This window comes from Ovis canadensis, chromosome 12 (assembly GCF_042477335.2).
Source record: "Ovis canadensis isolate MfBH-ARS-UI-01 breed Bighorn chromosome 12, ARS-UI_OviCan_v2, whole genome shotgun sequence".
NCBI lineage: Eukaryota > Metazoa > Chordata > Mammalia > Artiodactyla > Bovidae > Ovis > Ovis canadensis.
In genome coordinates this window covers 55375831-55398930 of record NC_091256.1, presented here as the reverse complement: position 1 = coordinate 55398930, position 23100 = coordinate 55375831, and the positions used below count along the sequence as shown (strand labels likewise).

The window sequence follows — 23100 nt, the reverse complement described above, 5'->3', positions numbered from 1 at the left end:
CCTCCCACAGAAAGGCTTTCTGTGTTTACCACAACACTCAGAGAGAGTCTGAAGGAGCAATAACTAAGCTTGGTAACCATTTCCACCAAAAGAAAAGGTCTCTATCAACCTTGGCAAACTGTAACCAATTGGAGCCAAGTCCAATTTGGATTCAGACACTCAAGTACGCAGACCTGGGACTGCATCATGACCAATCCATCCAAAAGGAGCCCTGAACAGCCAGAGCTTACGCTCAACGGTAGCCACATTAACGTCAGAGCAGAGGTGTTTGAGAGCAGAGTAATGTCCCCTCTCAAAATAACCTTCGCCAGAAGTTCCGTGTGGCTTCCACACTTCACTCAGATGTTTTCTGAACATTTGCACAAGCAAAGCATCTTGCTAGGAAAGTTTCTGCCTGAGCCCACTCTTGTGTCACGAATAATTTCATGAGCTGTCATCACCACCAGCAGGCAAACATTTCAGTGAACATTTTAAATATCCACAAGGATAACAGACTCCTTAGAAAAGAGAACATGAGATCCTAATTGGGATCAAAGCCCCTCATCTTTGGAAAGGAAGCACACATATCTTAGGGTCCTGTCATGTTTTAACAGTTTTTACAACCGAAAGTGAAATTTTTCAAAATAAATTTTTTAAAAAGTCAGGCAGTCAACCATAAAAGAATTGCAGGCTTTTATGAACAGTCAAAGAATTAGATTACTGAGGTCATCTCCTTTTACAGTTTTGAAGAGGGAGACTTGGTGACTATAAATGTCTTCCATTAGTAGGTACTATCTTTTCAACCTAGGAGGATTAAAAATTAAGTAACCTCAATTTGATGGTAATTATCTCCTTAAATTGATATGCATCTTCTGTCCCTGAGAAGATTTAGAATTATTTAAAGAAAGACTTAAGAGAATCAAAACTATATTAACACTTTGGAAGTTAATAAGAAATCAAGACATATTTTTATTCTTTTTATAGTTGAAAGAATGTGGCTTAGAACAATATTCTTGAAATTACAACTAAAAAAAAAAAAAAGTACTACCTAGGGCCATTTAATTCGGTAAGATCTTACAGGAAACCCAAACAAACTTTTGCCCAATGCAATATATACTTACCCTTTCTAAAGAAGCCCCGTGCGTATGTGTGGGTATACTCATGTAATCCCCATTATGGCTCTTGAAGTGCGTACTCTGATCCCCATTTTACTGGTGAAGAAACAAAGGCACAGAGGTTGTCCCTTGCCAGCACCTGCCTCTCCCATGGTAAAACTAGACTGCCCTGCACTGCTTCTCTGTAAGAAACTGATCCAGAAATCTAAGTGAGTTTATGCACAACCCTGAAATATCTAAGGCACCTTATTTATAGGTTTTGATTAATTTCATTTATAAGAAGCGCTAAGTACTTTAAAGGTTTGTGTTAAAAGACTAAACAACAAAAATCAAATATTGAATTTATTTTACTTAATAAGCAAGTCAATGTTGAAACTATTAATTATAAACAAGACCAATCACAATTCAAAAATCTCTTAAAATTAACTGTTAAAATATATTTCATTTATAAAAGGCATAAGTTTTGTAAGCTGAACTTTAAAAAAAAACTAGAGCCATGTCTTCTAATTTATAACTTTTAACCAATTGAATGCCCATTTTTTAAGCCAAAGTAAACTTTCTCAATAGCTCAGGACCCCTCTGAAGAAAGTCCTGACATCAACGATTCTGTACTTGTGTTTACTGCCCACCTCCTAAAGGCAGTACAGCTAAAACAATGCTACTCAAGAGGCTGTCCGTGAAACACAGCATGAACACACGTGGAGTCATCACCCTGCTTATGCTGTTAAGTATCTAAGGAACAAACAACAAAGTGCCTAGAATGTCCCAGATTGGGGTACATCAATGAACTAAAAGGAAAAAAGATTCATGTCCTTCTGGAGTGGACCAGCAAGGAAAAGACAAGAGAAATGAGAACGGTGGTATTTTAACCAGGTATGAAATATCTAGGGGTAAAGGGACTGTGAGATGGGGAGAGACACTCAGAGGGGAAGTCCTGGGGGGAGGAGGTGTCAAAGGATTTTGGATTCAAGCTACAACTGGGACCCAGGAAACCGAGGTGAATACATGGCCAGAAAGCTAGATCTCGAAGTTTGATGATTAACTGCTCATAAAAAATGCCTTCAAAGGATTACTGTTTAACACATACCTGCTAACACATACCTGCCATGAGTAAGGGTGATTTTCATCAAAAAATGGCCACATACAAAACATTTTTGTTTCTTTTGGAATATACAGGTTAAGGATACATTCTGGTTCACTGCTTGTCATGTGTGTGTGTATATCTGGGAAAAACATATATTTCACTAAAAAAATGTATATTAAAAATAAAATACAGGCTAAGTAAGGAGCAGCTTACTCAAACTTTTGCACTTCTAAAATCAGATTTTTTTTTTTTAAATCAGTAAGCATATCATCAAGAAATAACATAGCGCTGTCCAAGCAGGGACCCAGAGTGGCTGAAGAATACCTTAGGGAATATTTAAAATACATTAAAACAACAGGTGCTGATTCAAAGGTACCAAAACAGTGCAGGTTAACCTGGGGCTTCTGTGCAGGCAAGCACAGCAGGCATGGAAAGTGGAGGCACCTCTCTGGAGACGGAGCCTGGGGGTAGGCATCATTTATTCATTTCACTTTAGAAAGAAATGAAAGGGCTCTCACCAGGGCGATAGCCAAATTGAAGGTTTAAATTCTCACCTACTTTTTCCTTTTCTGCTAAAATGTAACCTATATTACACCATGTAATTGCACACTCTAATCCCAGTCCCTCTATTCACACACCTCTCGCCTAGAAAGTTGCATATGAACCAGCACAAATCACACACTGTGCTGACACTGTTCCTCTATTTACCCAGCACATGCATAGCAAAACAAACTATTTATAAATATCCATATGTCGTTAGAAGTTCTCCCTGAATCTGGAACCACAGTGACAGTCTCCTAATAAAGTGGCACATGAGGACCTCCCTCATCTATGCCCCCACCACCCCTGTATTCCACTGGGGGAAGTTACCATAGCCCCACCAGATGGAGTTTAGGGGGAGCGATAAATCAAGATATCTGTCTTTCTTTTATACAAGACACAGACATACAATTCAAGTTCCACCAAACAACCTACTCTTCTGAGACTGTGACTGGAGCTGAGTGACAGCAAGGAAGGAAAATGCTGAAGGACACTCTTCTGGGGGTAGCACCCAGATGGAATGGTCAGGAGTTTCTGCTAACCCAAAATCCGAACTGTCCTCGATCCAGACAGGTGTCCACCCAGTCTGTGAGTTACTCTACCAACAAATTATTTTCATGTGAGATGTGGCCAATGTTCTCCAGTTTCCATTAAAAAAAAAAAAAAACCTTAATGAATATAATACACTCACATTTATTAGATCACATAAACCATGTATTTTTATCTTTCAGTTGCTGGGTTAAGGTTTCAAATTCAGTAATCAAAATTTATCCTAAATATTCTGCAACACCTTACCTCACCCTGCTCAACATACCTCTCATACTTGTTAACCATTTACCTTTGCAACAATTAATCCTTATATACATCTAGCAAGAGAGAGAAACAACTTTCAGAAGCAGGCAACATGTACCGACTTCAGGAGTAGGAGAAAGAAAAGGAGCAAATTAATTATTTATTTGCATTTTCTAAGAAATAGGCCTATCCCTTCTTTAGTTTCAGCATAACTGTGTTTCTTATTTTCATTATCTTCAGTAATTTTAGCAAGTTTAGTTCAGTTCAGTTGCTCAGTCATGTCAGACTCTTTGCAACCCCATGGACTGCAGCACACCAGGCCTCCCTGTCCACCACCAACTCCCGGAGTTTACTCAAACTCATGTCCATTGAGTCAGTGATGCCGTCCAACCATCTCATCCTCTGTCATCCCCTTCTTCTGCCTTCAAGCTTTCCCAGCATCAGGGTCTCTTCAAATGAGTCAGCTCTTTGCATCAGGTGGCCCAAGTATTGGAGTTTCAGCTTCAACATCAGTCCTTCCAATGAACATTCAAGACTGATCTCCTTTAGAATGGACTGGTTTGATCTCCTTGCAGTCCAAGGGACTCTCAAGAGTATTCTCCAACATCACAGTTCAAAAGCATCAAAGGTCAATCCATTCTGGGCTTTAACCAATTCTTCCAGGCCCATGTGGACTTACAAACCAGCTGTGTGTCCTGTTTCCCCATAGATACTATAGGAAAGCAATGACTCACTTGTGCAGAGATTTTAAGGAGCAGAAACAACATGTGTACAGGAAGTCCACCATTGGAAAGGAGCAGGTGCTTTAAAAACGGTGGGCATCCACGGTTATAATGGTGTAACCATCCACGGTTACAGCTCCCTCTCTCCCTCACAACTGACAATTTGTACACAGGCTCACATATCTGAAGTTATTGGCATTTCTCCCGGCAATCTTGATTCCAGCTGTGCTTCACCGAGGCCGGCATTTTGCGTGATGTACTCTGCATATAGGTTAAATAAGCAGTGTGACAATATACATCCTTGATGAACTCCTTTCCCAATTTGCTATCAGCCTGTTGTTCCATGTCTGGTTCTGTTGCTTCTTGATCTGTATACAGGTTTCATAGGAGCCAGGTAAGGTAGTTTGGTATTCCCATCTCTTGAAGAATTTTCCACATTTTATTGTGATCCAAACAGTCAAAGGCTTTAGTGTATTCAGTCAGAAGCAGATGTCTCCCCATTTTGGATCTGCCTAAACTCCAGTCTGCTGTGAGTGTGCTGGGATGCTGGGCTTCTCAACCCTCAAGGCAATGCACTCATTTTCTATCTGTGTGCTAACTTGAAAAAGACAGGGAAGCACTGGTCTACATCAATGATTCTCAAATTTTAATGCATATTTAACACACCTGGAAATCTTATGAAAACAAAAATATTGACTGAGTAGATCTGGAGTGGAACCTGAGACTGCATTTCTAAGAGGCTGCCGACCTGTGGCTGACACCAAACACTCCAGCAAGCTCTGGGGTACATGTCTCACTATACTCAAAGACCCTTCCTTTCCTTACAAAACAGAAAAAGATAGAGTTAACTAGTCCCCAAACTTCTACCACTTTCCATTCTTTTGGTTAGAACAACTTTAGAAGTTATTCTTCCACCCTCCTAAAGTCATAACTTTTTATGTGCTAAAATTCTTTCCTATACATAACGCAGGATTTGAATAACTTCCTAATAAACACTAAAAGGCAATCATTTCTTTAGGCTTAAGAAGAGGCAAAGTAAAATTTCAATAGAAACAGAAAGAAAAAATTAATGCAATCCACAATGAAAAGTATACTAAAACATGATTAAAAATAAATATATTTTCACAGGTGTTGCAAGGACACACAACTAAGGAGAGCTGAAGTGGTCACAGACTCAGGTCGCTCAAACCTGAGTCCTCCTGGCAACAACGCTCTTCCTGCCTGTCATGTATTTAACTGCATCTTACCAAAATTTATACATTTGAGTCCTAACCCTCAGTGCCTCAAAATGTGACTGACCTTCCTGAAAAAAGTGATCACTGCAGACGTGATCACTTTTAATTAGAATGAGGTGGCGCCCTAATTCAATGATTTGTGTCTTCATAAAAAGGATAAATTTGGTGAGACCCAAAACCAGGCACACAAAGAGATGCGATGTGAAGACTGAAGCTATGCTCAGACAAGTCGAGAAACTCTCAGAAGCTAGGAGAGGTGTGGAACAGATAGATCCTTTTCCAGTACCTTCAACGGGAGCACCAAACCTACCAGCGCCTTGACCTTGAACTTGCAGCCTACAAAACCGTGAGCCAATACATTTCTATTGTTTGGCTGTTTAAGCTACTCAGCTTGTGGTACTTTATTATGAGAGCCCTTGCAAACTCACACATTGCCTGTGTTTCTTTCCTGTCAAAAAATATCTAAAGACGATGCACAGATAGGCAATCTTATCACAGTTTGGTGTGCCATGTGAAGGTTTTAGACTCTGTCCTATTGGCAAAAGGGATCCACTGAAAAGCTTTAAGCAGATTAATATTAGGTTTATTACATGCAAATTATCTTGTCACGCAAGTTAAATCATTATCAACCCTACAGGTGCCTTTATGCTAGGATTCATGTTTCTTGTGACACAAGAAATATTCTTGCAACACAAAAAAATTCTTGCAATCAGAAAAACTCACACTCCCTCCCAAATAAGAATGCCTCAAGTAGACACTTTCATTTTCATGTCAATTTCACCTAAAACTTCTACAGATAGAAGACACGGATAAAAAGCTGCAGATCAAATGAGCTTTTAATTTTCTCCAAAAATGTATGTCCTAGAACACCAAATGCCAGAGTTTTCTTTAGGTTTACTTTGAGAAGGAATGTTTGTCTGAGTGACTGCAGAAGATAAGCTTTCAATTATTCAGAAAAGCAAGACTTTAAAACCAAATTCAGCCTCTTAACTGGTCAGAGATCGATCACTCAGTGAAGAATCAGGAGCTCAATGGTAGCATATCATTTGGTAAAAAGTTGGTAACTCCCTTCCCCTCTTTAAACAGAAATCTGAACTAAAGGGAAACTATACATTTTTTAAAGTTCCATGCTTTAACTTTTTTTTCCTAAGTAAGTACAAAACTGTAACTATGTGTCATTGTGTCATGATGGCTATACTAACTAACCTCACTGTGGTATAATCATTTTGCTATATATATATGTGTGTGTGTGTGTGTATATATATATGTATATGTATATATATAAAATCACTAATTTTGTGCACACGCTGTTGGGTGTGTGTGTGTGTTGCATCCCTTGTGGCTCAGCTGGTTAAGAATCCACCTGCAATGTGGGAGACCTGAGTTCAATCCCTGGGTTGGGAAGATCCCCTGGAGAAGGGAAAGGCTACCCACTCCAGTATTCTGGCCTAGAGAATTTTGTGTGTGTCATGTGAACTTAATCTATTTACCTAGCAACTTTCAAATACACATAGCAGCATTTTTAACTCCCATCACATGCTGTACATTACATCCCCAGAACTTATTCATCTTCTAACTGGAAATTTGTACCCTTTGACTGCCTTCACCCACCTCCCTGACTCCTTATCCCCCACCTCCCCATATGTGACAACCACTGATCTGTTCTGTTGCCAAGTTTGGGGGGTTTTTGGCATTTTGGGGGTTTTTTTTCTCCCACAAGTGAGAGAGATCATGTGGTACTTCTCTTTGACTTTTTTGCTTAACATAATGACCTCAGGTTCATCCATGTTGTGACAAATGGCAGTTTCCCTCCTGACTGAATTTAGTTCCCTATGTAACTACACATTTTCTTAATGTCATGCATTGGTTATATCTCAGTAAAGCAAGGGAAAAGAAGGAAGAAAAAAGCAGAAAGAAATTTATATGCCACCCACAGCAAACTTTAGAAACCAATACTCTATGCTGAAAACGCCCATAAGAGAAATCTGACTGCACACAGCTGTGTAAAAAATCAATTTGTCACCGTGACAGTCATCTCAGAAATAGAGTAACGGCTGATGGACAACAAAGAAGTTAGATTAGACACAGATGCAAAGTATACACAGAGCTCCACAAGGTTTTGATTTTGGTTTTTATAACAAGCTTGTTAAATCATTCACTGGGAAATAAATTATTCAAACTGGACTTCCAGAAGCATTATTCTGTGACATCATCAATCAGTCAATATATTTTTGAATAAAACTTTCAGAAACTTATTTATTCATCAAGTATTGGACTTCCCTGGTGGTCCAGTGGTTTGGACTCCATGCTTTCACTGCCAGGACCCTGGATTCAGTCCATGGTTAGGAAACTAGGATCCCACCAGCCATGCAGTGAGGCCAAAACAAACAACAAAAAACAAATATTATGGAATACATGCTACATGTACACTATTCTTGTAGATCTCAGGAATTCAATGATAAGTAAAAACAGAGTAGATACCTTTATGGAGGAGAGAGACATCCTAAAATAGTAACAGAAATAAACAGAAAATTATTACTGTTACAAGTGCAAGAAGGAAAGTTACATGACTCCAGGACTATACCTATTAAGGAAGTCTGGATAATTGGGGCATGGGAAGAAGGTGATGGCACTGGAATGGAGTACTAAAGAGAGGATAGTAGTTCAGTGTGTCTGTGTGTTGGGTTGGGGCAGGGGGTCACAAACCTGAGGCATCAGCAGGTACAAACACCCTAAGGTAGGAGGTAACATGGACACTGTAACTAAAAGTCCATCATGCTGTACTTCTAAGAGCAAGATAAAGCTGCAAAGATGAGGAGCAGGATCAAAAAGAACTGGTTGTAACCAGGCATGAGATTAAACCTTAGCTACGACAAATTCTAAATACTCATTTCCTCAATAAAACCTCAGCCTTCTCAGACCAAACAGGATGAACATACGCCTATCCCCCAAGGACAAGCACGTATATTACATAACAGTCCATTTCTATCCTCATGTTATTGCTCACCGCTAGGCTCAAGCTTAATGACAGTTTGGGAGGCATTTGTAATTTAGACTTAATTTGAGTACTGAAACCAATTCAGAAAAGGAAAAAATTTATCTGTGATTTTAAATGAGCATAAAAGGTCTGAAAAGACACTGTGCTCAGTTGTGTCTGACTATTTTCAACCCCATGGACTGGAGCTTGCCAGGGTCCTCTGTCCATGAAATTCTTCAGGCAAGAAGAATACTGTAATGGGTTGCCATTTCATCCTCCAGAGGACTTTTCTGACCCAGGAATCGAACCCATGTCTCCTGAAACTTCTGCACTGCAGGCAGATTCTTTATCACTGAGCCACCAGGGAAGCCCATAAAAAGTCTACCACTCAAAAACTAATAATACACTGAAGAATCCCTTATGATGCCCCATAAAGTCCCTACTGAAACCCTTAAGATACAACTAACCAAAGAGAATCTCTGCACTTGGGTGCATGTAAGGGTTTTCATCACCAACCAAAGATGTTACTGTAGTACTCTGCACCAAGAAAGACAAAGACTAGAAAGAAGAAAGACAAAGAAAAGGAGAAGAAGAAAACAAACAAACAAACAAACAAAAAAATGGTTCCACCTGGGAATCTAGTCACAATAACCTACCTTCCAATTCTTCAGTGTGGGTAAACCTAAAGAAGAGGCAATATTTTAACATCTTCCACCGAGAAAGAAGCTATTGGTAGAAGTCATTCACCTTCAAATGCATAATAACCCCCAAAGAAACAAAACTACTGAGAAGGTCAAAGACCGTCTCCTTACCAAAGAGGCAAACATCTATAGACCTGGCAGTACGCAAACCACAGGCCACAGTGTCACCTGGACAAGCACAGGGGCATCTCCCAGCAAGTGGTTCTACTGGAGCGTCACAGAAAATTTTCAAGCCATTTTTGTTGTTTTCAATCCTTTATAACAGCTTCCAGAGAGGCTGTATATCTTTTTCACATTTCACAAAGGTCCTCAGATTTACTGAAACAATGTCTGCCTCCCTTAAGTATACAGTTCTTCCCCAAAACAAGAACCTACTGTTTTGAAAATAAGCCATTACCAACCTCCCTCCACACAGTCTTCTAAACATCAAGAAGAAAAGATTTCCCACCATCCTGTAGAATATGCAATATGAATGTGCAACAGTTCTCAAACTTGTTTTCTCAAAAATGATTTTTCTTAAGGAGATATTCAGCAGAAACAGGATGCCATAGCCCCAAAATGGCAGGTTGTTTTGTTTTGTTTTGTTTTAATGTTAAAGAAGTTTCCTTAACTGCAGGGCTTCTCCAAGTTATTAATTATGACAGTCTCACATGAGGGACAATACATGCAGCACTTCCCATATATTTCACTATAAGTATTTTGGAGAAGCATTTTGGGGAAGAAAAAAAAAAGAGTAACTCTCCACTGAGAAAAGCTGGCCCTCAGTTTTACACAAGACAGCCAGCCTTCTGACACAATAACAAATAAGATCGTCCCTTATTTTTAAGGTATCATCCTGTAACCTATATCTAAAGAAGTTAATGCATTCTGTCTCCTTCTCGTGATCTAGAAGTACACAGGTCCGTAGCAATCAACGTGCAGTTGGTCTATACTGATATATGTTCCTAGGTGGCTAGGACATTCTGACTGTCCAACATGTTAAGGGTGAATCAAAGACCCTGTCAGTACGGTAACCTACACACTACCAAATCTCCACAACAGAGCTCTAATTTCCCCCAGAAACTTCAATTTTGATAATTTTATATCACATAAATATCTTCTCACTTAGTCATCAGCCAAAAAATATAGTATATACAAGCTAATCTATGTAAGTTTGAAAACATTATTTTTCAAATTCAAAACTAATTTCTATATGGGGGGAAAAATCGAGTACTTTATATGAAGTTCAGCACAGCTACAGTACAGCTCAGCAAAATAACTGTACCAGGTTAATGACATAATCTCTTTAACCTCCAGCTCCTAGAAAAATATCAAACTGGGAGGCTTCCAATCTGTTAATTACATCTCATGCAACTCATGTCATTCCTCAACACTGTAAGCAATTCAAAGGAACTGATTTCAGCTAGTTGTTGTTTTTTTTTAAACTGACTTCTGTAAGGAAAGTATCCAAATATACACAATGTATCAAATGAGAAAGGAAGGTATTGCTGGTGTTCAACAGGTTCTGAACCACCTGCTTCCCTACATCTTATCTGCAAGCTGTGTCTGGTCTCTCTCTGAACAATTGCTACAAATAACCTCAATATACTGAGTGGACGCAGTACCTTTCCTGGAAAACAAAGCAGGTTAGTTGACTTCATCTATTATCATTGATTAGAGGCCCTGAAGCTTAATTCTAGGAAAAAGGAGGTCATCAGGAGGAATAAACCCTGGTCTGAAGCCCACTAAAAACCCCTGTCTAGCTTCTGGTCACTCCTGTAGCCAATGTAAAGTGACCCATTCCCCTAAACTTGAAGGCTTACTTGTCCCACCATGTTCTCTACTCTGCAGGGCCTCACCACAGTCTAATCTGTGCTGAAGACAAAAGGCAAAGGAGGACGTGAAAAGAGGCAAAGTTCTGGGTAGACGGTGAAGTGTGAGAATGAGCAGCAGAAGACACAGACAGGAGCACCTCACAGGCAGGCCCAGGAGCGGGCACAGGGAAGGGCCAGCACCCAGCTGACTGAAGCCTGGAGCTGTTGACTACCTGGAGTTTTCCTGCCCCAAACCACTACCCACTCTCCTGGGTTTCATGCCCACCTGCATCCACAGGCTGACATAGACACCGTCAAGACCCAAAGGCACCTCACCTCCTGGTCTATAGACGACATCGTCCTCCGTGATGTATGATGTTATCTCGCCGGTGTCTGTCCTTTCGTAACGAGATTTTTTTTTCGGGGGCTTCTTTTTGTTCTTCTTCGTGGACTCCTCCGTGGTGGCACTGTTGTTGTCATTGTCCTCGTCTTCGCTGTGATCACTCTCGGCGTAATTTTTGGCTCCTCCTTCCAAGGTACAGCTCCTGCGGGGCCTGGAGTTCTCACTCTCGCGCGCTTTGTCTCGCTTCTCTCTCTCCCGGTCCCGATCTCGGTCCCGGTCCTTCTCTTTGTCTTTGTCTTTGTCTTTGTCAGCTGTCATGATTCGCCACGTGCCTTCTTCTGTCCTCTCACGGCTGGGCCTCCGTGAAAGGTAGACAGTGAGCCTGGGCTTCAGTCTTCTGAATTTCTCACTCAATTCCAGGGAAAATCCAACCACTCCAACAACCCCAACGTTTCAAAAATGCTAGGAGAAAAAAAGAGAGAGTGGAATTGGTTTTCCTGTAACATTTTCTCATATTTCCTTTCCTAAAATAATATTTTGTTCAATGATTCTCTTCCTTACTCATGCTTTAGAACTGAAAAGTTCTAACTGGCCACAGGAAAAAAGGACAAGTGATACAAAATTTAAACATAAACAGTTGCTGGCCTCAGCTAGCATATGGTTTGGGATTTCCTATCACACTAATAATGAACAATATCTGAATGCATAAGGGCAAATGATGCTTTCTAGATACAAACTGTTTTTTTCCTTTTAAAATAAAAAAGTAAAGTGTATCCCAGTAAACAACATATAAGGGGCACAATCACTGTGGTGCTGGGGAAGACTCTTGAGAGTCCCTTGGACTTCAAGGAAATCAAACCAGTCAATCCTAAAGGAAATCAACTCTGAATATTCACTGGAAGAAGTGACGCGCAAGCTCCAATACTTTGGCTACCTGATGGGAAGAACCAACTCACTGGAAAAGACTGAAGATTGAAGGCAAAAGAAGGCGTGGGCAGACAATGAGACGGTTAGACACCATCGCTGACTCAAAGGACATGAATTTGAATAAACTTTCTGAGATAGTAAAGGACGGGGAAGCCTGGTATGCTGCAGTCCATGGGGTCGCGAAGAGTCGGACACAGCTTAGCAACTGAACAACAACAAAAATACAAAAGGAGTGTTGTGAACCACAATAATAATTTGAAAGGGAAAGAACCTATAATAAAAATTATTTCCACCTGAAAAAAAAAGTATGTAATCTGGATAGCCTTAGAAAATGTCTTAGGACGTCTCACAGTGCAACTGTCTTCTGAAGACTCTTTCTAGTCACTTTTCCAAATTTCCAAAGCTTCTCTCAAGAATAAACATAAGAGTTAACTCAAAAATAACAACCTCAAAGCAAGATTCCTGTACCTTCTATTATAATTTTTTACATCTTCTAAGTCTACTATTCTAGTTATTTTCCAAGAAAAATGGTTTCTCAGAGATATATTATCTCTGTCTTCACAAAACAAAGAAATTCCCAAAACAACTTTCCATCTCAGAGATTATTTGGTGGTTTATACATTCTTCCAAATACCCACTATTAATAGTCTCCCTAAATGTCTCTCTAAAACTAAAGCCCAAAAGGAAAGTCTGAACAGTCATATAATGAGAAGAGTGAACCCCAAACTCCAACCCAATTATTATTTAAAAATTTAAATCTTTTTATTTTATTTACAAGTCAGTTTTGGAACAGTCATAATAACCAGTAATTTTTCTTCTGCAATCTTTTAGCATCTTCCCCAGTATCTCATCTCACTTGTTCAAGTTTGTACCAAACACTGTCTATTTGCCAGGATTTCAGAAGTAAAGATACCACAAGGGAAGAGCCCATGGTCCCAGCCCTTGATGCTCTCACGCAGAAAGAGGAGACAACTGGTCAACAGGAGAACATCGGTTTCTTGTGCTACTCAGGCCAGATAGGAACAATACATGCAAACAAACAAAGACTGGTCCTCTTTACTCAGACAACAACAACCAAGTCAGTTTGTAATCACATGCCTCAAATGCAGAGAAAATTCTCTTTGGTCATGCCAAAGCCATAAACACTCATGCATTCTCTCCAAACCTCTTAGGTCAAACTTGATACCAGAAGAGACCTTCCCATTAGCACTTCAAATATCCTTAGACATTCAGGGGGGGAAAAAAAAAGTTAACAACCAGCTTTAGGAGAGAGACCCATGAAGGAGCAATAATGCCAACAATCTATAAGCAAAGTCAGAAGTGTGACAGTATGAAGCACAAACCTAAACTGCTTCCTTCTATAGAGGAAATGCACTCTCAGGATTTCAATTTTCTAAACATATTTCCAGAAAATGAAAAATTATTCTACTGCCTACAAAAGTTCTGCTTCAATGAATCATCTGCTAAGCAGACAGTAATAAACCCCCAAGTCCCTGGAGGCCACTAGTGTTAGCAATTGGAAATACACAAAAAGACATATTACTTTCTCCATTGGGCTTAAGTTTAGAGCCCGAACAAGCCAATCATGCAAGAAAGAAAACCATCAGCTAACATGGTTGTTAAAACATTCCTCTTTGACATTAAAAACATACCAAGGTCTCCTGGGAGTCTAAAAAGAACAACGAGCTTAGGCTGAAAGACTCTCAGATTCAGTTCAGGACAGACATACTTCAGAGAAGTTCAAGAAAACATAATTTCCCCAGGGTTAACAGGATAACTGCTCCAGAAAACAGTGTAAAAATATTATTTCAGCACTTAAACAGAAAAAAAAGTAGTAAGTCCAAACTGTACATCCAACATTACTCCCTACAAAATCATATAGTATACTTCTACTTACAAAAAACTTTGAGTTGTTTCTGCCAAGAGTTAGCAAGAAAAAATCAATAATCAGTAGATAAAGCATCCATACAATGAAACCCTCTGTGTGTATGTGTATCCAGCTTTCAGATAACTAAGAATACTGATAATCCAAAGCTAAAGTCAATTCAACTTCTGTTCACATTCGTCTCTGAAATATAGCACAGTGGGGACTTTTTTTCCCCTCTGCATTTACCACAATAATCATCATTTTTCTCAGCTTCATTATAAAATGACCAACATACAATGCAACATTTTGAGGTAAGGGATCCAGTGGCTCTGAGAAAGGCAGCTGTCATCTCAGGACACTGGAAATGTTCTACTCGGTAGGTAACACTATAGTGTCTTTGTATAACAGCAAGGGGTTCACAAAGCAGGTCCCTGCCATGATCTCACTGGATTCTGTCTACTACTCAGTGATGTGAACCAAACAGGAGTCATCACCCCACTTTTCAGGCTACAGAAGGGGAACTAAGAAGACAGCATCTGTAGTGGAGTCTGAAGCAGCCCTCACCAAGGTGAACCCACCTGACCTGATGTCAACCTACTGCTCAGATTACAATCTATATCTTCACAGGGGCCAACTTTTCCTACATATATCCTTGCTGATAATTAGCACAGACAGTTTAGGAAACACACTCATTTTAGTCTCTCCCACCCAAACAGAAGGTACTCTTCCCCAGTAAGAAAGAAGAAAATTTTGAAAATATCAAGTCAATCCACTACTCAACCCAATTCAACAGGAAATACAGGAAAAGACAGTTTAACAGGTAACAAAAGGAGAACTCTAATCTAAAAGACATTTCAGATTCAAAACAATCTTCTTCACTGAACAAATGTCAACTGAACGCCCATGATGCTAGTGTGCTGAATGCCCAGTGCACTAGTTATGTGCCCACATGTGGGGAAGACAGCAGAGAACCCCATACAAACATCCCTGGCCTGTGGACCTGATGCTCCAGAACTGGAGAAAGGTATGAACATATATACAAATATATAGATATATCTCTATACTAAAAGAGCTTACGTAGGGAGTCCAGTGGGAACAAGGGAGTATAAGAGGACTGCAATTTTAAACAATGGTGAGGGAGGCAGCTTTGTCCCAAGAATACAGAAGAGACACGGAGACCACTGCAACAGAGAGAAAGCAACTGCAAATGTGCAGAGGCTGGAGTGATTCAGGTACGTTCAAACCTCAGGAAGCCAGAGGGTTTGGAGTGACATGAGAAAGAGGACTGATTTTTTATAAAAATAAATGTACAGTCCTCTCACTAGTTTCCAGATTCATCAGACAGCACTTGATTTTATCTTAACTGATAAAATTTGGTAGGCTGGCTTAGTTTCAGTGTAATCTAATCAATTAAAGTCATTCATTCAACAGTCAATGATACAGAACTATTCTTCATTGTTTCAGGTTACTTAAATAAACCTCTACACAAACATCCTTTGCCTCTTCAAAATGAAGCCAACAACCACATTCAAACACCTTACACTACTTACCAGAAGCAATCTGGATAAAGTACTCAAATTTCAATCATGCTCAGGGCCCAAATCTCATTTAAGGAAACCATTTCTTGTCACTATTTCAGTGGTCCCAGGAGGTTTGGCCCCTTGGTAGAATTGCAAGCATAGTGGACTGAGAAGCAAAGGTTCATGCTCTGGCACTGCCAGGGCTGGTGCCTTGGGGAAATCACTCTCTCTCTGAGTCAGTTTCACTGCTATAGGGCTGGGATAATAACTGGGCTTCCCAAGTGGCTCAGTGGTAAAGAATCTGCTTGCAATGCTGGAGACCTGAGTCAGGAAGATCCCCTGGAGAAGGAAATGGCAACCCACTCCAGTATTCTTGCCTGGGAAATCCCATGGACAGAGGAGCCTGACGGACTACAGTCCATGGGGTCACAAGAGAGTCAGGGATGACTTAGCGACTAAAAAAAAACAAGGAATAATAACTAGCTATTCACAGAGCTGCTGTGAAAATTAAGTATATGCATACACAGCAAATACACTTAAGAGATTGCAAAATGCTTTATAAATGTAAACTATCAATAATATATGCCTAGGTCAGTCATGACTTATTCTTGACTACAGCAGATAATATCCAATCATATATCATACTATGCAACATATAAACGTAGCCAAACATCACCCTTACCCTCAAGAATTTATTTCCTACAAGGGAGATAGGGGGATTCTATTACATGATTAAGAAATAAATCACATAAAACTGACCACAAATGAAGTAAAACAAATTCTAAAATATCTCTTCTTGGATCATGTGAAACCCACTTAGCGCTGAAAACTTGCTCGACCCACCTAAGTGCCCGATCCCTGGGTTCTACTCATTTCAGCGGCTCAAGCCAGATTCAGGAGGACACTTGACCCTTACGCCAAATGCAGTTAGTGAATCAATTAATTCTTTCTCATTCAACCACAGCAAGAAATGCTAACGTTTGTCAAATACCCAACTAACCATGCACTAGCCGTTTTGTTCAGCTCTCGGGGTCTACCAATTGCCTCCTGAATAACTCTGTAATTCATCCACTGCTCCAACTGACGCAGAAAGTGCCTATTTCAAGCCATCACCATCATTCACACAGATTACTACAACTGCCTTCTAACTGGTCTCTCTGACTACAAAATTTTGTTTTTGCCTTCCTTCCAATTCATCCTCCAGTGCAGCCAGCCAAGCATCTGACCCTCTACCAGTTCTTTTTAAAAAATAGCTTTATTGAGCTATAATTCACACACCATACAATTCACCACATAATGAACAGCTAAGCGCCCACCATTCCTTTTCAAAGAGCACAGAGGCCTTCCTTTCCAGACACCCTTTCTCTTCTCCAGCCCAACTCACCCTTCTCGAATGCTCCAGCTGACCATTCCCCTCTGTTGGCCTAATCTCTACTCAACTCAGAGCCTCTGGCATTCCTGCTGCCCAACTCCAGGAAGCTCCCAGACCCACCCAAAGTCCACCCTTCACTGTTTCCTATCCTGCCTGTAAAATGGCCCTGACTGACCCACCACTGGTACCTGCTGTTAACTTACATCCCTTCTCCACTGACTGACAAGGACCATGACTACAGCATAACAGTCACTGGAACAACTCCTATTGACGCAGCCTCCTCTCTACATCAAATCCACTAGAGTTTTTGTCCCTCTCATCACGTGACCATCAGGCATCCTCTGACAGGGTTAATCACACCATCTCCTTCTGCAAAGGCCCTTTTCTTTGGGCATTCCCAGCACAGTCATCTCCTAGAATCTATTCCACTGTTCCTCCACCACTAGTACTGGACCTACTATTCATGGAGTAGTGCCTAGAGAAACTACTCTCTAGGCACTGCACAGAGTCCTTTTTCTCATCCTCTACTTTATCCCAGTCCATCTCATTGTGTCCATCAGCCCTCAGGTACCACATCCACACAGGCAATCCACAAATGAACATGCCTACCAAACTTCTCCTGCAGAGGCGGGTGTCTGTGAAAACTGCCCACCTGAAGTCTCCTCTGGGATGTCTCAAAGGTCCCTCAACATATCAAAACCAAGGCAGGCTCTGGCCCCACATGGCCTGTCTTACGACTGGTGCCCCTGACCATCCTGTTAGGCAAGCTGGACATTGAAGCCTCACGTTCAGCACCTCCATCATCAACAAAGCATGACACTGTCACCTTATAAATTTCTCTTAAATGCATCTACTTGGGAGCAACCCCAACACCTCAACCTTAGTCAAAAAGCTACTAGTGTACCCTTCCTGTGCCACTTCAAACTGGCTCCTCTTGAAATCCACTCCTCTGAACCCTCACAATCCTCTTTTTACACTGAAGCTAGGTCTCTGCTTTCAAAAGGCTAATGTGACTAGTCAATCCTCACCTTAAAATACTCAATGACTTGTCACGTCCAGTCACTAAAACCAAATCTGGGACTGTTAACTAGAAACTCAAAACCCAGTGCAGGGGACATGGGTTCAATCCCTGCCTGGTCTGGGAATTAAGATCCCACACGCTACGGGGCAATTAGCCCATGCTCCACAACAAGAGAATCACCATAATGAGAAGTCCACACACTGCAATAAAGAGCAGCCCCTGCTCACCACAACCAGAGAAAAGCCCAACAGCAACAACAAAGACAAATCCTTGCCAGGATCCTTTCTTTCTGCCCTTATCTTTCTATCTGGCCTCAACCCCCACCCACTCCCTACACTCTGCCTAACCCCACTGCCTTTCCCACGGTTCCTTGAACACACTCCCCCACCTGGACTGAGACAGTTCCAGTTCTTCCTTCTGTCTGTGGTGCTCTTCTCCTCTCCTGGTCTAGGTTATCTCCTACTCTTCCTTCAGGTCCCAGTTCAATAGCAACTTCCCCAGGATGTCCTTTCTTGCCCAAGAGGACTAGGTTAATGCAGCGCTTTCCACCACTGTAACTTCGCATTTGTTTGTGTGTACCTCTCAGCTAGAAGTTCCATGAGGAGCTGACCCTGACTATTTTTGCCCTGTGCTGTACTCTCAGATCCTAACTCACCACCTGGCACACACAGGCGAGTAATAAATTACTTTTCTCTGCCCTCTCTCTGACACATAAGCTGGGGCAATTAAGAGGGCATTATGATGAGACTTTTATTTGGGAAAGAAAGTATTCCAGGAGTAATTAACTGAGGGACTGCTTGAGGTGGCTTATAAACCATGAACAGGATGAGAAGGAACCAAAAGGAGGAGGAAACATTACAGGTCCAGCAAAAAGAGTGACTGAATCCTTGTCCTTGATGGCAGATACAGGGTAAAACTAGTCAGAGCAAGCTTATGTAGAGAGGGAGAGGGAAACAGATGATAGAGGCTCCTAAAACAATAAAGCAGCTAACACTCACTGAGCACTTAACATGCACTGAGCATTTTACACATGTTAATTCATTTAATCTTCACTATAATGAGAATGAGAATATAATTTATCTTCCAAACTGGGACACATCTGAGAGCAAAAAGATTAATAATTGTTCAGGAAAAACATAAAAGCAGGTCACATGACCACCCTAGCTGTAGCTCTATTCAGTAGATGCTGTGGCTGTGTGCATTTTCCCTGTGCAAAAGCAAGCACTGAGAGGCTGAGCAAGGAAACCCAGATCATCCAGCTTTGGCTCAGACCCAGAGTGTTGACTTAGAGCCCATCCTCTGAACCACAAGGCTACACTGCCTTCAATTACACGGCCTTAAAAGCCAAGCCAATACAGTTGCTAAGCACACATTGGTACTGCAGACTCCTAAGATGAAAATAGCATTTTGGGGAACATTCATCTCATCTGGCAGAAGATACTTTCCATCAAGAGCTGTTGTGCCATTCCAACAAGTTTGCTTTCAAATCCACTACCTCCAAAAGCCTAAATTAAGAACCAAGATCCTCAAGAACTTCTGCCTTTGCCATTTCTACATTTATTGTGCCTCAGTAAATGCTTTTACTTTCTCCTTTAGGAACAAAACGGGTCGGTCCAAGTATACAAGACCTGAGTGATCTACCCACAGCAGAACACAAAGAAAGAAGGAGGCAGCTAGGTGAATGCTTTCAAAGGAAAATCGATTTTTTTTTCCCTGTCCCTTTTATACCAACAGCCTGGGAATGAAAATGGACTGACTTTTGCTCTGGAAAGGAAAGGTCACTCTAACACTTGACTCCCTGGATAAGAACTCATCAACAACAAGCTGCTGCGGAGAACACTTCAAAATAGGCTGGGGAATCACTGACAGAAATGCATGGGAAATAGGAGGTCAGCAGATCTGGGAGCCCACCCAGAGGTCAGAGGGTTTTACCTGAGACAAATGTGGTCCTGAGAGCAGTTCTCCCACATGAAAATAAACCAGTGTGAAGTTCTCCCACCCAAACAAATTCAACCATTTACAAGTAAATGGCTGTATGTGCACCTCTAAAGATTCTCTACATTTGGGGGTAGTAAATATTTAAACTCGATCTGTTTAAATATTCAGTGAGTTGAGATACTCGTTCCTGGAACATGTCTTATTAAAAGAACCTAAATCACCGAGATGGGACGCATTAGTCAAATTCAGAGTGCAGCCTTTGTGGTATCAACACAGAAAGAGGCCCAGAATGAACACGTCTTAATCACAAGCGGGTGTAATGCTTAGAGCAGTTCTTCTTCAACTCCCTGAGAAGACTACGGGGAAAAAACAGAACTAAGATTGGTGAACTCTGACAAGTATCTTAATTTCTTCCAAAAAGACACAATAACAACAAAACATACAACCTGCAAAGGTGGGGAAAGTACCCAGAACAGCAAAACTCCAGGTTATGATCAACAACTCAAAATAACAAACAACACATAATCTTTTTATTTGAAGCAACAGTAAGGAATTCCCAAAGATGAGATGCCCAAGTGGCTTCCCCCACATCCCCCCTCTTAAAAAACTAAAAACCCTCCGTTCTTTAAAGAGCACACAAACTGATCCACACAAGCAATTGATTTCTATACTGTTAAAAAGTTTTCCCCAATTACCTACGAAATGTTTTGCCTTACATGTTGCCTATAGTTGTGTCTCTTCTATTAAGTAGTTAAGGAATACTCACTGCTTACTTTAAACCATGGCTTCTCAACAGTGGCACAATTAAGATTTTCAGCCAGATTATTGGGGGAGGGGAGGGCAGGGGGTTTGCCTGTCCTGTGCATTATCCCTGGTCTCCACTCACATAGACTCTAGTAGCACAACCCACTGCTCCAATTAGGACAACAAAGAATATCTCCAAATACTGCCACATAGCCTCTGGGATTGGGGGGGGGGGGGGGGGGGCGGGGGGGGGACGCGCGCGCAAAGCTGTTCACAGGTGAGAACTGCTGCTTTAAACGAATAAAACTGTTGGTCAGTCACAGAGATTTCAAAGGGTTAAGCAGCTGTGTTGCTTTATTTAGAATTATGCTGGACCAATATGGAATGCATGAGAGAACACTGTATGAAAACTATATAATATGGCATGTTCTTCATTCTCTGAAATAGATTGGACTAACTCAAAACACTTCCTGACATAGAAATTACACAGATGTGTGAAGCTAAATTAGGAAAACAGAAGTAAATATTCTGAAAATCTTGATGCTTCCTACCAAGCCCTGAAGGTTATCAAGAGTACTGTTACTCAAGCAGTGACCTGCTCTGGTCCTGGGGCCAAATGGATGCTTCTGTTAGCACACAACTAACTGAGAAAAACTGGTGCCCTCAATGCCAAGAACCAAATGCCTATGAAGCCAAGCCCCTAATGGGAAAGATGAAAGAATTCCTGAACTCACTCTCTCAAGGACTTACCAGGTGGCGCTAGTGGTAAAGAACCCTCCTGTCAATGCAAGAGACAATCCCTGGGTCAGGAAGATCCCCTGGTGAAGGAAATGGCTTCCCAGGCCAGTATTCTTGCCTGGAGAATCCCATGGACAGGAGCCTGGCAGGCTAGAGTCCACGGTGTCATAGAGTCGGACGGACACGGCTGAAGTGGCTTAGCACACACTCTCTCAAAGCGTGGTCACAGATAGAAAACCAAATGGATAAAAGAGAAACATAAAAGTCAAGCAGATGGATAAGTAAAATATGGTATATCCATAAAACAGAACATTATCCAGCAAGAACAAGAAATGAAATCTTGATCTATGTTTCAACATGGGTAAGCCTGGGAAGCATCATGTGACGTGAAAAGTGGAAGTCACAGAAGACCACAAACTGTATGATCCCATGAATTATGGAATGTCCGGAGAAGACAAATTCCTGGGGACAGAAAGCAGACCTGGAGGTGGGGGTGGAGGTTGCTATGCTTATGAGTTTCATTTGGGGATGATATCAAGGTTCTAGTATTGATTATGGTGATGCCTGCACGTATCTGTGAAAATATGAAAAGCCATTAAATTGTACACTTTAAATGGGTAAATTATGTGAATTATATTTCATTACAGCTGTTAAAACACAAACACACACAAACAGTAACATTACAAAGTTATTTTTAAAAAAAGCTCAGGCCTTGCCATAGCTTAAAAAAAAAATGCACCTAGCTATAAATTTCACAAGGGTTGGCTCCACCTCCGCAATTGAGAAAAACATCCTCTTAATGCAGTAAAAGCAGAGGAGTTAATTAAACACAAAGGAGAAGTTTTATTTCATGTAACACTGAGAATGAAAGAGAACCTTCCTTGGACCACAGTAATCTTTAATATGCAGGAATGCTTGGTCAGGCTTACTACCTCTGCACAACATGTTCCAAAGCAGATAAGTTGGACAGGGTTTCTTTCAGTTTGCAGAGCCTCCAGATTCAGTTAATTTGCAACCATGGCACATAAACTCTCAGAGGCTGATGAAAGGAAATGACAGGGTGGATTTTATACTTAACTTAATACAATCACACTTCACACATATATGAAAAGCCAAAAGCATTCATAATACACTTCTAATCCATGGGTACGAATTATATCAGGGGAAAAATAAAACTATAAAACCCACCAGAGCAGTCCTTCTAAAAACACTTAAAATCTGACTCTCAGATGAAAAGGAAAGATGAAAAGTAGCTCTGACCAAAAGCATAAATCTAAACCCAAAGTCAGTGTGCCATTTTCTTGGACTGAGCTGTTCTAACTGTGCATGATGTGCTCTTGGTTGACCAGATGTATTACCCTGCCATCTTTGTTAATCTGATGTCTTTCAAAGAGAAAAGCAAAAGAGCCACTAATTCTTGGCATCTTGAATTATTCAATTATTCAATTCAAGATGCCAAGAACAAGCAAGTGACCAGGTAGTGACCAGGGAGGGCGGGGACACTGGACCGTAACACTTGAATGCTATAGTTGTAACAGTAATCATCAAAGAAACACCAATGTCCAAAGTCGCTGTGAATTCCTCCATTCAATAAATATTTATTAAGCACCTACTAGGGGCCAAGCCAAGAGTCTGACACGAATGAGCGACTTCACTTTCACTTTTCACTTTCATGCATTGGAGAAGGAAATG

The 23100-nt window shown here is 40.9% G+C and overlaps 1 protein-coding gene across 3 annotated transcripts in view; it reads right to left on the bottom strand.

Annotated features, from left to right (window-relative positions):
- RERE (arginine-glutamic acid dipeptide repeats) overlaps window positions 1-23100 on the bottom strand; it is a 420891-nt gene that overhangs the window by 255476 nt on the left and 142315 nt on the right. For all 3 annotated transcript variants that reach the window (XM_069545778.1, XM_069545780.1, XM_069545779.1), the window contains exon 2: window positions 11275-11743. In XM_069545778.1, the coding sequence (XP_069401879.1) occupies window positions 11275-11599 (325 nt within the window). In that variant the 5' untranslated portion in view covers window positions 11600-11743. The remainder of the gene's footprint in view (window positions 1-11274; window positions 11744-23100) is intronic.